Here is a 13384-nt window from a genome sequence, read left to right on the forward strand (position 1 = left end):
AAGGGGCCGTCAGCAAAATATGAGCTACTTTGAAAAACGACACTGTAAAACGTTATCGATGTACTTGACAAGAAAGTCAACTGTTTCTATTAAAACATTTAGCAATATTTAATATTACCTCATCACAGCTGATAAATGAGACCATAGTTCTACGCCTTTATACGCAAATATTGATGCATTATTCAACGGGCGGGTCCGCATTCCAGCCTATGTCTATTCCACTCTGTTCCATCAAACTGCACAATCCACTGTCTAATCACATCAACCCAGACAGACAATTTATGAATTTGACCTCCACAGTAAAATGCATCTAGACATTATCTCCAATTTCTTTTAGACTTGGAGTCGCGATAATATGGTGTGTGGTCCTCCCACTATGACTCGGGAAAACATGCGGTTTTTAGGCTAATCAAATCAAATTCAAATCAAATGTATTTATATAGCCCTTCTTAGAACAGCTGATATCTCAAAGTGCTGTACAGAAACCCAGCCTAAAACTCAAACAGCAAGGAAAAACTCTCTAGAAAGGCCAAAACCTAGGAAGAAACCTAGAGAGGACCAGGCTATGAGGGGTGGCCTATCCTCTTCTGGCTGTGCAGGGTGGAGATTATAACAGAACATGGCCAAGATGTTCAAATGTTCATAAATGACCAGCATGGTCAAATAATAATAATCACAGTAGTTGTCGAGGGTGCAACAGGTCAGCACCTCAGGAGTAAATGTCAGTTGGCTTTTCATAGCCGATCATTGAGAGTATCTCTACCGCTCCTGCTGTCTCTAGAGAGTTGAAAACAGCAGGTCTGGGACAGGTAGCACGTCCAGTGAACAGGTCAGGTTCCATAGCCGCAGGCAGAACAGTTGAAACTGGAGCAGCAGCACGGCCAGGTGGACTGGGCACAGGAAGGAGTCATCATGCCAGGTAGTCCTTAGGCATGGTCCGAGGGCTCAGGTCATCTGAGAAAGAGAGACAGAAGGAAAGAAAGAAAGAGAAGAAAGAAAGAAGAAGAGAAGAAAGAGAAGAGAGAGAGAGAGAGAGAAAGAGAGAGCATACTTAAATTCACACAGAATACCGGATAAGACAAGAGAAATACTCCAGATATAACTGACCCTAGCCCCTCGACACATAAACTACTGCAGCATAAATACTGGAGGCTGAGACAGGAGAGGTCAGGAGACACTGTGGCCCCATCCGATGATACACCCGGGCAGGGCCAAACAGGCAGAATATAACCCCACCCACTTTGCCAAAGCACAGCCCCCACACCACTAGAGGGATACCTTCAACCACCAACCTACCATCCTGAGACAAGGCCGAGTATAGCCCACAAAGATCTCCGCCACGGCACAACCCAAGGGGGGAACGCCAACCCAGACAGAAAGACCACGCCAGTGACTCAACCCACTCAAGTGACGCACCCCTCCTAGGGAAGGCATGGAAGAGCACCAGTAAGCCAGTGACTTAGCCCCTGTAATAGGGTTTGAGGCAGAGAATCCCAGTGGAGAGAGGGGAACCGGCCAGGCAGAGACAGCAAGGGCGGTTCGTTGCTCTAGGCCTTTCCATTCACCTTCACACTCCTGGGCCAGACTACACTCAATCATAGGACCTACTGAAGAGATAAGTCTTCAGTAAAGACTTAAAGGTTGAGGCCGAGTCTGCGTCTCTCACATGGGTAGGCAGACCATTCCATAAAAATGGAGCTCTATAGGAGAAAGCCCTGCCTCCAGCTGTTTGCTTAGAAATTCTAGGGACAATTAGGAGGCCTGCGTCTTGTGACCGTAGCGTACGTGTAGGTATGTACGGCAGGACCAAATCGGAAAGATAGGTAGGAGCAAGCCCATGTAATGCTTTGTAGGTTAGCAGTAAAACCTTGAAATCAGCCCTTGCCTAAACAGGAAGCCAGTGTAGGGAGGCTAGCACTGGAGTAATATGATAGATTTTTTGGTTCTAGTCAGGATTCTAGCAGCCGTATTTAGCACTAACTGAAGTTTATTTAGTGCTTTATCCGGGTAGCTGGAAAGTAGAGCATTGCAGTAGTCTAACCTAGAAGTGACAAAAGCATGGATTCATTTCTGAACATTTCTGATTTTAGCAATGTTACGTAGATGGAAAAAAGCTGTCCTTGAAACAGTCTTGATATGTTCGTCAAAAGAGATCAGGGTCCAGAGTAACGCCCAGGTCCTTCACAGTTTTATTTGAGACATACTGTACCACCATCAAGATTAATTGTCAGATTCAACAGAAGATCTCTTTTTTTCTTGGGACCTAGAACAAGCATCTCTGTTTTGTCTGAGTTTAAAAGTAAAAAGTTTGCAGCCGTCCACTTCCTTATGTCTGAAACACAGGCTTCCAGTGAGGGCAATTTTGGGGCTTCACCATGTTTCATCGAAATGTACAGCTGTGTGTCATCCGCATAGCAGTGAAAGTTAACATTATGTTTTCGAATGACATCCCCAAGAGGTAAAATATATAGTGAAAACAATAGTGGTCCTAAAACGGAAATTGGTGTAGACCAATTTGGGTTTCCAATCTCTCCAAAAGAATGTGGTGATCGATGGTATCAAAAGCAGCACTAAGGTCTAGGAGCACAAGGACAGATGGAGAGCCTCGGTCTGACGCCATTAAAAGGTAATTTACCACCTTCACAAGTGCAGTCTCAGTGCTATGATGGGGTCTAAAACCAGACTGAAGCATTTCGTATACATTGTTTGTCTTCAGGAAGGCAGTGAATTTCTGCGCAACAGCTTTTTCTAAAATGTTTGAGAGGAATGGCAGATTCGATATAGGCCAATAGTTTTTTATATTTTCTGGGTCAAGGTTTGGCTTTTTCAAGAGAGGCTTTATTACTTCCACTCTTGTGAGTTTGGTACACATCCAGTGGATAGACAGCCGTTTATTATGTTCAACATAAATTATGATAAACTTCACAGGGTGGTGAAGTGCACGGTATTCTTGATGCTCATTTTCAATGAATATCCAGGGTCTTATGCTGGTGACATTATGATCGATGCTTTACTGCCGTTTGACAAATAAAAATATTATCGCTTTTATCCATAGTAATCTCATAATGTAGACTAGCCTACCAGCACAGTTTACCTGTACTGTATCTGCAAACTGTTGGCTGGAGCGCACGTGCCAAGACCAGAGTAGGCACATTTGCTATTCAACACACCCGTTTTTGTGACACAACTATCGGTAGAGTTGAAAATGCCATGGAAACAGGTTGAACTTTAGATTTGTATTCGGTACACGAACATTTAAGCGAAAAAGTAAATGTTGTGTGTATTACGTCATCACGCACTGATTTTTACTGGTGGGAAAACGCCAATTGGATGGAAACCTAGCTAGTGACAAGGACAAGTGTGATAATTAGAGTCGTCTATACAACAACTAGTTTTTAGTGAAAATGTATGTTTAAACTTTGGACGCCTACGCGCATCCGTGTACGCGCATGTCTATAGCTTTGGAAAAGAGCAGAGCAGAGTGCAGTCACTGCTGTGCTTGGAACTGAACAACAAGTATGTTGGGCTCGTTCGTTCTGCTATGGATATGTATCTGCCTCCTCTTCTTCTTCTTGAAGTTTAATAGACCCCCAAACTTTCCTCCTGGTCCACAACCCATTCCAATATTTGGGAATCTGCTGCATCTGAGTTTGGGGAATCCTATGAAAGATCTGGAGAAGGTAAACCTTGTAAAAAACGCTATTATGCTATTTTAACTCTCCTGAAGAATCAATAAGCATTACTTGGAGGTGTCAGGTTAAATTCATAATTCCTTTTTGCAATATGGACATAACATCTATCAAATAATTGTATCAAAGCAACCTTTGCACGTATGTCTATAATTGCGTAATAAGTGGTGCTCTGTATGCCGTTTACGTTTCCTGTAATCTCAAATCCATACATTGCTGGCCTTGGTATGACAAAGAACTGATTTTCTAATCACAGTTTTACTCAATTCAACAATTCCATTAACAAAATAGCCTTTAAAGGTGCACTATGCAACTGCAACACTATGCAACTTTAATATTCTTAAAGGATTAGTTCACTTTTTTTAACCAAATCGAAAATTTTCATGTAAATGGGATGTTATAGAATTTTTTACATGTATTTTATTTGACCTTTATTTAACTAGGCAAATCAGTTAAGAACAAATTATTATTTACAATGACGGCCTACCGGGGAACAGTGGGTTAACTGCCTTGTTCAGGGGCAGAACGACAGATTTTTACCTTGTCAGCTCGGGGATTGGATTCAGCAACCTTTTGGTTGCTAGTCCAATGCTCTAACCACTAGGATACCTGCTGCCCCAAAGGGTCTCTAGAAGAGTCCAGAGACTTTTTGTTTGCGATTTCACTTCCACATTGCTCTTTCTGCAGTATGGGAGCTATGGAAAACATAAACAAAGGCTCCAAAACCATCCAAATACGTCCTTTTAGAAACAACAAACCTCTCAGTATAGTGATGCAGGTCTTTAGCTGTGGTACACATGAAATTGTGTAATTCCGAACTTTATCAATTTTCACGACTTGAGCGGTTTCCCCCTACCAGCTGTGCTGCCCTGGTTACACGGAGAAGCAGCTAAATTGCACAAATGGAATATAACTTTACGGATAATGTTTGGAATTACACAGTTCATGTTTTCCTGTAGCTCCCATACTGCAGAATGAGCAATGATGAAAGTTTATTGGGGGTGGGGATAGTTTCTCAAAACCAAATGAAATTACTAAAAAAGTGTCTGGACCATTCCATAACATCCCATTTACATAAAAAAATAAGATTTGGTTTAAAAAATAATGAACAAATCCTTTAATATGTCCCATTCCGTAGTTGGCGAAGCGCTATGGGAATGTTTTCAGTCTTTATTTTGGTGGAAGGCCAGCTGTGATTCTCAATGGGCTTGAATCTATGAAGGAGGCCCTGGTTACCAGGGCTGCAGATTTTGCAGGAAGACCCCAAGACCTTATGATCAACCACGTCACAGAAGGAAAAGGTAATATTATCAAAAAATACAGTACAGGACATTATCAACAAGAAATCATTTGAATGTATTACTGTGAAGAGCTCTATTCTGAAGCAATCTTTTCTTTCTATTCCATTTTTTTGCCCTTAAGAACATAACTATCATTTGATTGATATGTCAAAAAATACTGACCTATTGTAATAAACTATCCCAGGTGTCATTCTTGTGGACTATGGCTCCAGCTGGAAAGAGCATCGTCGCTTCGCCCTAATGACCCTGAAAAACTTTGGTCTGGGGAAGCAGTCCATGGAGGAGAGGATTCTGGGGGAGATATCACACATCATTGCACCCTTGGCGAAAAGCGTTGGTATGAAAGTGGAACATATAAAATTGTGTTTTGTTTTGGAGGAACATAGCCATTTAACAGATGTCCTTATACAGAGTGTTCTCTTTCACATTGAGCAAGAGGGTAAAGTATCTCTTATCAAAGTAATACTGTTATTTTTCCACAGGAAAATCCATGAACCCACAGGTTCTCTTCCACAATGCTGCATCCAATATCATCTGCCTTGTCCTCTTTGGGTCGCGTTATGACTATAACGATGAGTTTCTTAAGACCTTCGTGAAGCTCTACACTGAGAATGCAAAGATTGCCAATGGACCCTGGGCTATGGTATTATACATAATTACAGCTTTTTGGTAACTGTATACTTACATAAAACAGCATAGAACAATGTTAATTACATTGCTTCCTGTAAATCACACCTTTTGGTTTGAAAGCAGATATGGATGGTAGATCATTACGCAGGTTTCTTCTGTTGACCCAGGTTTATAAAAAAAAAGAAGAAATGTCTCAACCAAAAAAAATCACATTTTTACCATTCGACAGGTGGATTTGTATTTTGTCTAACTTTATTTATTGTGACAAATGATGATGGAAATTGTGTTTTTCTAATAAATGATTGCCAAATCATTTTAAAGGGAACACGGGGCACCTGCTGTCACTGCGTAACTAAAGCTCCACTCCACATTTCATTCTAAATGCCTACGCCTTGCGAAATCAATGTTTTCAACTATACAAATAACTTTTCTTTCAATAATGTCTCAATTGCTTCACCTTGCTTTTCTGGTTGGCTGGCAAGATTCACCATCCAATTATTTCAGATCTACAGGAGTGCAAGTTTCACCATGGCACGGACTGTGGCAATACGATTGCACATGAGAATTATTATACATGCTGACTTTCGTGGGCTAACTGAGACATGAAATAGATAGGTGGGAGGTCTTACGGGCTTTTGGCAATTTGCCTAACTGGGTAATGGAACTTCAAGCACTATATTTGTATTAGTCACTCTGTGTGTGTGTGTGTGTGTGTGTGTGTGTGTGTGTGTGTGTGTGTACAGTTGAAGTTGGAAGTTTACATACACTTAGGTTGGTGTCATTAAAACTCGTTTTTCAACCACTCCACAAATGTCTTGTTAACAAATTATAGTTTTGTCAAGTCGGTTAGGACATCTACTTTGTGCATGACACAAGTAATTTTTCCAACAATTGATTACAGACAGATTATTTCACTTATAATTCTCTGTATCACAATTCCAGTGGGCCAGAAGTTTACATACACTAAGTTGACTGTGCCTTTAAACAGCTTGGAAAATTTCAGAAAATTATGTCATGGCTTTAGAAGCTTCTGATAGGCTAATTGACATAATTTGAGTCAATTGGAGGTGTACCTGTGGATGTATTTCAAGGCCTACCTTCAAACTCAGTGCCTCTTTGCTTGACATCATGGGAAAATCAAAATAAATCAGCCAAGACTTCAAAAAAACATGGGGACAAAGATTGTACTTTTTGGAGAAATGTCCTCTGGTCTGATGAAACAAAAATAGAACTGTTTGGCCATAAGGACCATAGTTATGTTTGGAGAATAAAGGGGGAGGCTTGCAAGTCGAAGAAGACCATCCCAACAGTGAAGCATGGAGGTGGCAGCATCATGTTGTGGGGGTCCTTTGCTGCAGGAGGGACTGGTGCACTTCACAAAATAGATGGCATCATGAGGAATTAATATTATGTGGATATATTGAAGCAACATCTCAAGACATCAGTCAGGAAGTTAAAGCTTGGTCGCAAAAGGGTCTTCCAAATGGACAATGACCCCAAGCATACTTCCAAAGTTGTGGCAAAATGGCTTAAGGACAACAAAGTCAAGGTATTGGAGTGGCCATCACAAAGCCCTGACCTCAATCCTTTAGAAAATTTGTGGGCAGAACTGAAAAAGCGTGTGCGAGCAAGGAGGCCTACAAACCTGACTCAGTTACACCAGCTCTGTCAGGAGGAATGGGCCAAAATTCACCCAACATATTGTGGGAAGCTTGAGGAAGGCTACCCGAAACGTTTGACCCAAGTTAAACAATTTAAAGGCAATGCTACCAAATACCAGTTGAGTGTACGTAAACTTCTGACCCACTGAGAATGTGATGAAAGAAATAAAAGCTGAAATAAATCATTCTCTCAGTGGCTCAGCTGGTAGAGCATGGTGTTTGCAACAGCAGGGTTGTGGGTTCGATTCCCATGGGGGACCAGTATGGAGAAAAAATGTATTAAATGTATGCATTCACTACTGTAAGTTGCTCTGGATAAGAGCGTCTGCTAAATGACTAAAATGTGAAATTATTCTGACATTTCACATTCTTAAAATAAAGTGGTGATCCTAACAAGAGATTTTTACTGGGATTAAATGTCAGGAATTTGAAAAACTGAGTTTAAATGTATTTGGCTAAGATGTAAACTTCCGACTTCAACTATATATATATATATTGAGATATATATGTGTATTTATGTATATATATGTATGTATGTATTTTTTTGTGACGTCATTGCGTCCATCTGTTTTCATCAACACAAGATAGTTAAATGGAAACACCCTAGCAGGCAATTGTCACATCTATTTTTTTATGCACACTTACTAAAAGTCGACCAAAAAAAAATCACTGGAAAAGTGAATGGAAGCATAGTTAATGGTTGGTGCAGTAGTAGTTCTGACTCATTACTTGGTCTTTCTCCACAGCTTTACGACACAGTGCCCATGCTCCGATACCTTCCCTTGCCATTCCAGAAGGCCTTTAAAAATGCAACTTGTGTCAAACAGATGTCTGTTGGACTCATCACTCAGCATAAGGAAACCAGGATTCCTGGGGCGCCAAGGGACTTCATTGACTGCTACCTGGATGAACTAGACAAAGTGTGTTCATTTTGTTTATGGGAGTGCGTAGATAAGAGGGTTTGACCACATCATCTATCATTATGACTAGGTTGTACAGTTATCGTCTGACACTGCTGTACTCTCCCCACCAGAGAGGAGATGATGGATCATCTTTTTCAGAGGCCCAACTCATAATGTACGTCCTGGACTTGCACTTTGCTGGAACAGACACCACCTCCAACACACTGCTCACTGCTTTCCTCTACCTCATGACCCATCCAGAGATTCAGGGTCTGTTTGCTTTATCTTCTAATGCTGACATTCAGAAAGTGTCTTTCTACTAATACAGTTGTAGTAGTTGTAGATTATTCCTCCAAAAAAAGGTGTCAAGCAATTTTGATAAGCACTTTTGACTTAAGTCCTTTTTTTTGACAAACTCCCTTCCCTTTGGTCTTCTCAGAGAGGTGTCAGCAGGAAATTGACACGGTTCTGGAGGGGAAAGAACACGCATCTTTTGAGGACAGACACAGGATGCCTTACACTCAGGCAGTGACCCACGAGAGTCAGCGCATCGCCAGTACTGTCCCCCTCAGTGTGTTTCATAGCACCACCAGAGACACTGAGGTGATGGGCTACAGTATCCCGAAGGTGAGAAGCAGCAACACATCGAAAATGTCTTGTCTTCTCATTTCAAAATCTCTAACATAATGTTACTTATTTCTTCTCCACTTGGATATGTCTCATCCTCTCTCTCCATTTCTTACTTGCAGGGCACTTTGATCATTCCAAACCTTACCTCTGTGCTGTCTGAAGAGGGTCAGTGGAAGTTCCCCCATGAGTTCAACCCCTTAAACTTCCTGAACGAGCAGGGCGAGTTTGAGAAGCCTGAGGCCTTTATGCCGTTCTCTGCAGGTGAGGGATAGAGCAAAACAAAGTGCATAACTGATGTTGTTGACATCGTAATACATAAAGGGCTCATACAGTTTGTTGTTGTTGCAGGGCCCCGAATGTGTCTTGGAGAAGGACTTGCTCGCATGGAGCTCTTCCTGATCATGGTCACTCTGCTGCGACGCTTCAAGTTTGTCTGGCCTGAGGATGCAGGGGAACCTGACTACACCCCTGTGTTTGGTGTAACCCTGTCCCCCAAACCCTACAGACTGGGTGTGAGACTGAGAGGGAACTAGTTAGGAGGAAGCTATTCTATTCTAGACAGAGATCAAATAGGATTGGTGTAATATAATATGTAATATTGTAATTATTGTACTTAATTCAACTATCTATATGTATTTGTGCTTAACACATTTTTGTCACAATTTGCTTATGTGAATATGTAATATTGGACTCATTACACACACCATAGATGGGGGGGATCTCTGATGTTATAGTGTTCACTCTCTACATAAACAATATCGGTGATGAGATAAGAAAGTGTTAAATTCATTTATATGCTGATGACACTGTCATGTACCCTATCGCTTCAACGGCTGACCAAGCATTATCACTATTGGAGACAGATTTGAAGATATTACAAGGGTATTTTACACAGCTGAAACTTGTTTTAAATGCAAACAAAACACATTTTATGATTTTTAATAGGTTCAAAAAGTTGGTTGGAAATGCACTTGCATTTACGAGCTTAGATGGTTCTCGAATTAATCATGTCTCTGCATATAAATACTTAGGGATATGGTTGGATGATAAACTGTCTTTTAAAATGCATATTGACGAACTTTGTAAATGGCTAAAAATCAAGCTAGGCTTCCTCTATAGAAACAGGACATGTTTGTCTTCGACAAATTGTGCAAGCTACTTTTATGTCTGTTATAGATTATGGGGATATTATCAACATGCTACAGCATCAACACTTAAATCGCTGGATGCTACTTATCATTGCACACTTTGGTTTATTACGGGTGCTAGCTACAGAACTCACCACTGTGTTTTATATCAAAATGTGGGTTGGACTTCGCTGTCCATGAGACGAGAACAACATGCTCTCGTGTTGGTCTATTAGGCACTTCTGAATAAACTTCTTATCATCACTCATCAATATTAGAATTAGAATTCATAAAACCAGGTCTCAAGCATGGATTACACTTGAGGCCCATGCGATGTATTTTCGTATTGCTTGTAACTGCTTCGGGTAATGCAAGTTCTTGTGCTGTTAGGGGAATAACCTATGTGCAAATGTAATAATCTGCTGCTGTATTTTTTTGTGTTATCTGTGATCGTTTTGTTTGTCTTGTGTAATTTTTAATCATTGTACCTGAACTGTATGTGTAAACATGTGTACGCAGAGCCCAGCTGTAAAAGAGACCTTAGTCTCAGTCTGTGTTCCTTGTTGAAATAAAGGTATACTAATAGGCTTTCAGTACCAGTTTTATGGGATAGTACTTTCAAAAGGTATTGTGGGAATCTGTGGCTTGATGAATTCTAAATGAAAAATGTAATGTGAGATATTTTACTGCAGTGTACTTTATCAACACAGCACCTTTCACATAGTTCATGGACAGTTTATAATAGTACAACTTGCCTAGTTAAATAAAGGCAAAATAAAAAAAATTCAACTTGCTGTTACACATACAGTTAAAGTCGGAAGTTTACATACACCTTAGCCAAGTACATTTAAACTCAGTTTTTCACAATTCCTGACATTTAATCCTAGCAAAAATGTGCTGTCTTAGGTCAGTTAGGATCACCACTTTATTTTAAGAATGTGAAATGTCAGAATAATAGTAGAGAATTATTTATTTCAGCTTTTATTTCTTTCATCACATTCAGAAGATTACATACACTCAATTAGCATTTGGTAGCATTGCCTTTAAATTGTTTAACTTGGGTCAAACGTTTCAGATATCCTTCCACCAGCTTCCCACAATAGGTTGGGTGAATTTTGGGCCATTCCTCCTGACAGAGCTGATGTAATTGAGTCAGGTTTGTAGGCCTTGCTCGCACACACTTTTTCAGTTCTGCCCACACATTTTCTATAGGATTGAGGTCAGGGCTTTGTGATGGCCACTCCAATACCTTGACTTTGTTGTCCATTTTTTTTGTTCATCAGACCAGAGGACATTTCTCCAAAAAGTACGATATTTGTGCCCATGTGCAGTTGCAAACCGTAGTCTGGCTTCTTCCTTGCTGAGCGGCCTTTCAGGTTATGCCGATATATGACTCGTTTTACTGTGGATATAGATACTTTTGTACCTGTTTCCTCCAGCATCTTCACAAGGTCCTTTGGTGTTATTCTGGGATTGATTTGCACTTTTCGCTCCAAAGTACGTTCATCTCTAGGAGACAGAACGTGTCTCCATCCTGAGCGGTATGATGGCTGCGTGGTCCTAGGGTGTTTATGCTTGCGTACTATTGTTTGTACAGATGAACGTGGTACCTTCAGGCGTTTGGAAATTGCTCCCAAGGATGAACCAGACTTGTGGAGGTCTACAATTTTCTTTTTGAGGTCTTGTCTGATTTCTTTTGATTTTCCCATGATGTCAAGCAAAGAGGCACTGAGTTTGAAGGTAGGCCTTGAAATACATCCACAGTTACACCTCCAATTGACTCAACTGATGTCAATTTGGCACAGTCAACTTAGTGTATGTAAACTTCTGACCCACTGGAATTGTGATAGAGTGAATTATAAGTTAAATAATCTGTAGGTAAACAATTGTTGGAAAAATTACTTGTGTCATGCACAAAGTAGATGTCCTAACCGACTTGCCAAAACTGTAGTTTGTTAACAAGAAATTTGTGAAGTGGTTGAAAAACAAATTTTAACGACTCCAATCTAAGTGTATGTAAACTTCCGACTTCAACTGTAGCTGGCAATAAACCTGATAGATTTTTTTTACCAGACCTGGAAATATTAACATAATGACAGTAAGTTAAAACATGACATGATTTCAATATCCAGACGTTGTTCTTCTGTGCGTGACGATAGGTGTTGAAACCTTAATACAGTTGAAAATGTGTAAATGGGGTTGTGTGACAAGGACCAAGTTATGCCTTTAATTCAAAACTGGATCAAAATGGCTGCTATTTAATTAGAATCAATTTGTGAAGATAGAAATTGAATAAAACTATTTATAGAGCACATTTCTTACAAGAGATGCATTTCAAAGTGCTTAACAAATAAAATAAAAAAGGTGTGAAAATGCAATAGTCCTAGGTTTTCTAAATGAGACAAATTAAAATACAATAACAGTAAACATAAATCTAATGAATTCAAATAAATAAGATACATAGAATGAGAAAAAATAGATCACCTTTACTCCACACACAGAGACGCGTACAAAGCTCTCCCTCGCCAATCCATTTGGCAAATCTGACCATAATTCTATCCTCCTGATTCCGGCTTACAAGCAAAAATTAAAGCAGGAAGCACCAGTGACTCGGTCAATAAAAAAACTGGTCAGATGAAGCAGATGCTAAGCTACAGGACTCTTTTGCTAGCCCAGACTGGAACATGTTCCGGGATTCTTCCGATGGCATTGAGGAGTACACCACATCAGTCATTGCCTTCATCAATAAGTGCATCGATGACGTTGTCCCCACAGTGACCGTACGTACATACCCAAACCAGAAGCCATGGATTACAGGCAACATCAGCACTGAGCTAAAAGCTAGAGCTGCCGCTTTCAAGGAGACTCCCTCTGCAACTGGATCCTGGACTTCCTGGTGGGCTGCCCCCAGGTGGTAATGGTAGGTGACAACACATCCGCTGATCCTCAACACAGGGGCCCCTCAGGGGTGCATGCTCAGTCCCCTCTTGTATTCCCTGTTCACTCATGACTGCACGGCCAGGTACGACTCCAACACCATCATTAAGTTTGCCGATGACACAACAGTGGTAAGTAAGCCTGATCACCGATAGCATTTGGAGACAGTGGCCAGGTACACAAAACCAAAGTATGGATTCCTGTCTTAACTTGTAGAATCCAGTAAACAGATTGCCATTGACATGGTCACTGAGCGTAAGAACATCCGAGTTCCTAGTAAACCAATGGACTTCGTTGACAGCTACCTGGATGAAGTAGACAACGTGTGTGTGTTTTTTTCATGGGAGTTTAGGTAGCTTAAAGTAGCTGTTCACTGTTTCCGGAGTTGTATGAAATATTACATATAATTAATTACAATATGAGTAAACTTGTCTTCCTTCCAAATTTAAAAAATGTATTATGTTAAAAAGCAACTTTTCTGTGTTTGAATGGTGTGGCCGTACGCAA

At 40.5% G+C, this 13384-nt stretch overlaps 1 protein-coding gene across 2 annotated transcripts; it reads left to right on the forward strand.

Moving 5' to 3' along the window:
- Positions 1-3302: 3302 nt before the first annotated feature.
- cyp2x9 (cytochrome P450, family 2, subfamily X, polypeptide 9) lies at positions 3303-10528 on the forward strand. Of its 2 annotated transcripts, none has more exons than XM_014148005.3 (9): positions 3303-3680; positions 4828-4990; positions 5175-5327; positions 5473-5633; positions 8028-8201; positions 8315-8453; positions 8623-8810; positions 8933-9074; positions 9162-10528. In XM_014148005.3, the coding sequence occupies exons 1-9, from the start codon at positions 3519-3521 to the stop codon at positions 9344-9346; spliced, it is 1467 nt and encodes a 488-aa protein (XP_014003480.1). In that variant the 5' UTR covers positions 3303-3518; the 3' UTR covers positions 9347-10528. The 2 variants fall into 2 exon arrangements, with proteins under 2 accessions (XP_014003480.1, XP_014003481.1); XM_014148006.3 differs by having other exon boundaries at positions 3305-3680; positions 8109-8201.
- The last annotated feature ends 2856 nt before the right edge of the window (positions 10529-13384 follow it).

This window comes from Salmo salar, chromosome 16 (assembly GCF_965601325.2).
Source record: "Salmo salar chromosome 16, fSalSal1, whole genome shotgun sequence".
Lineage (NCBI taxonomy): Eukaryota > Metazoa > Chordata > Actinopteri > Salmoniformes > Salmonidae > Salmo > Salmo salar.

What these genes read in the sequence shown, in the direction of transcription:
- cyp2x9 (XM_014148005.3), top strand. Translation starts at nt 3,519, where the DNA reads ATGTTGGGCTCGTTCGTTCTGCTATGGATATGTATCTGCCTCCTCTTC. An exon ending in CCACGTCACAGAAGGAAAAG is followed by an intron (nt 4,991 to 5,174) that starts GTAATATTATCA and finishes AAACTATCCCAG; the next exon opens with GTGTCATTCTTGTGGACTAT. An exon ending in CCAATGGACCCTGGGCTATG is followed by an intron (nt 5,634 to 8,027) that starts GTATTATACATA and finishes CTTTCTCCACAG; the next exon opens with CTTTACGACACAGTGCCCAT.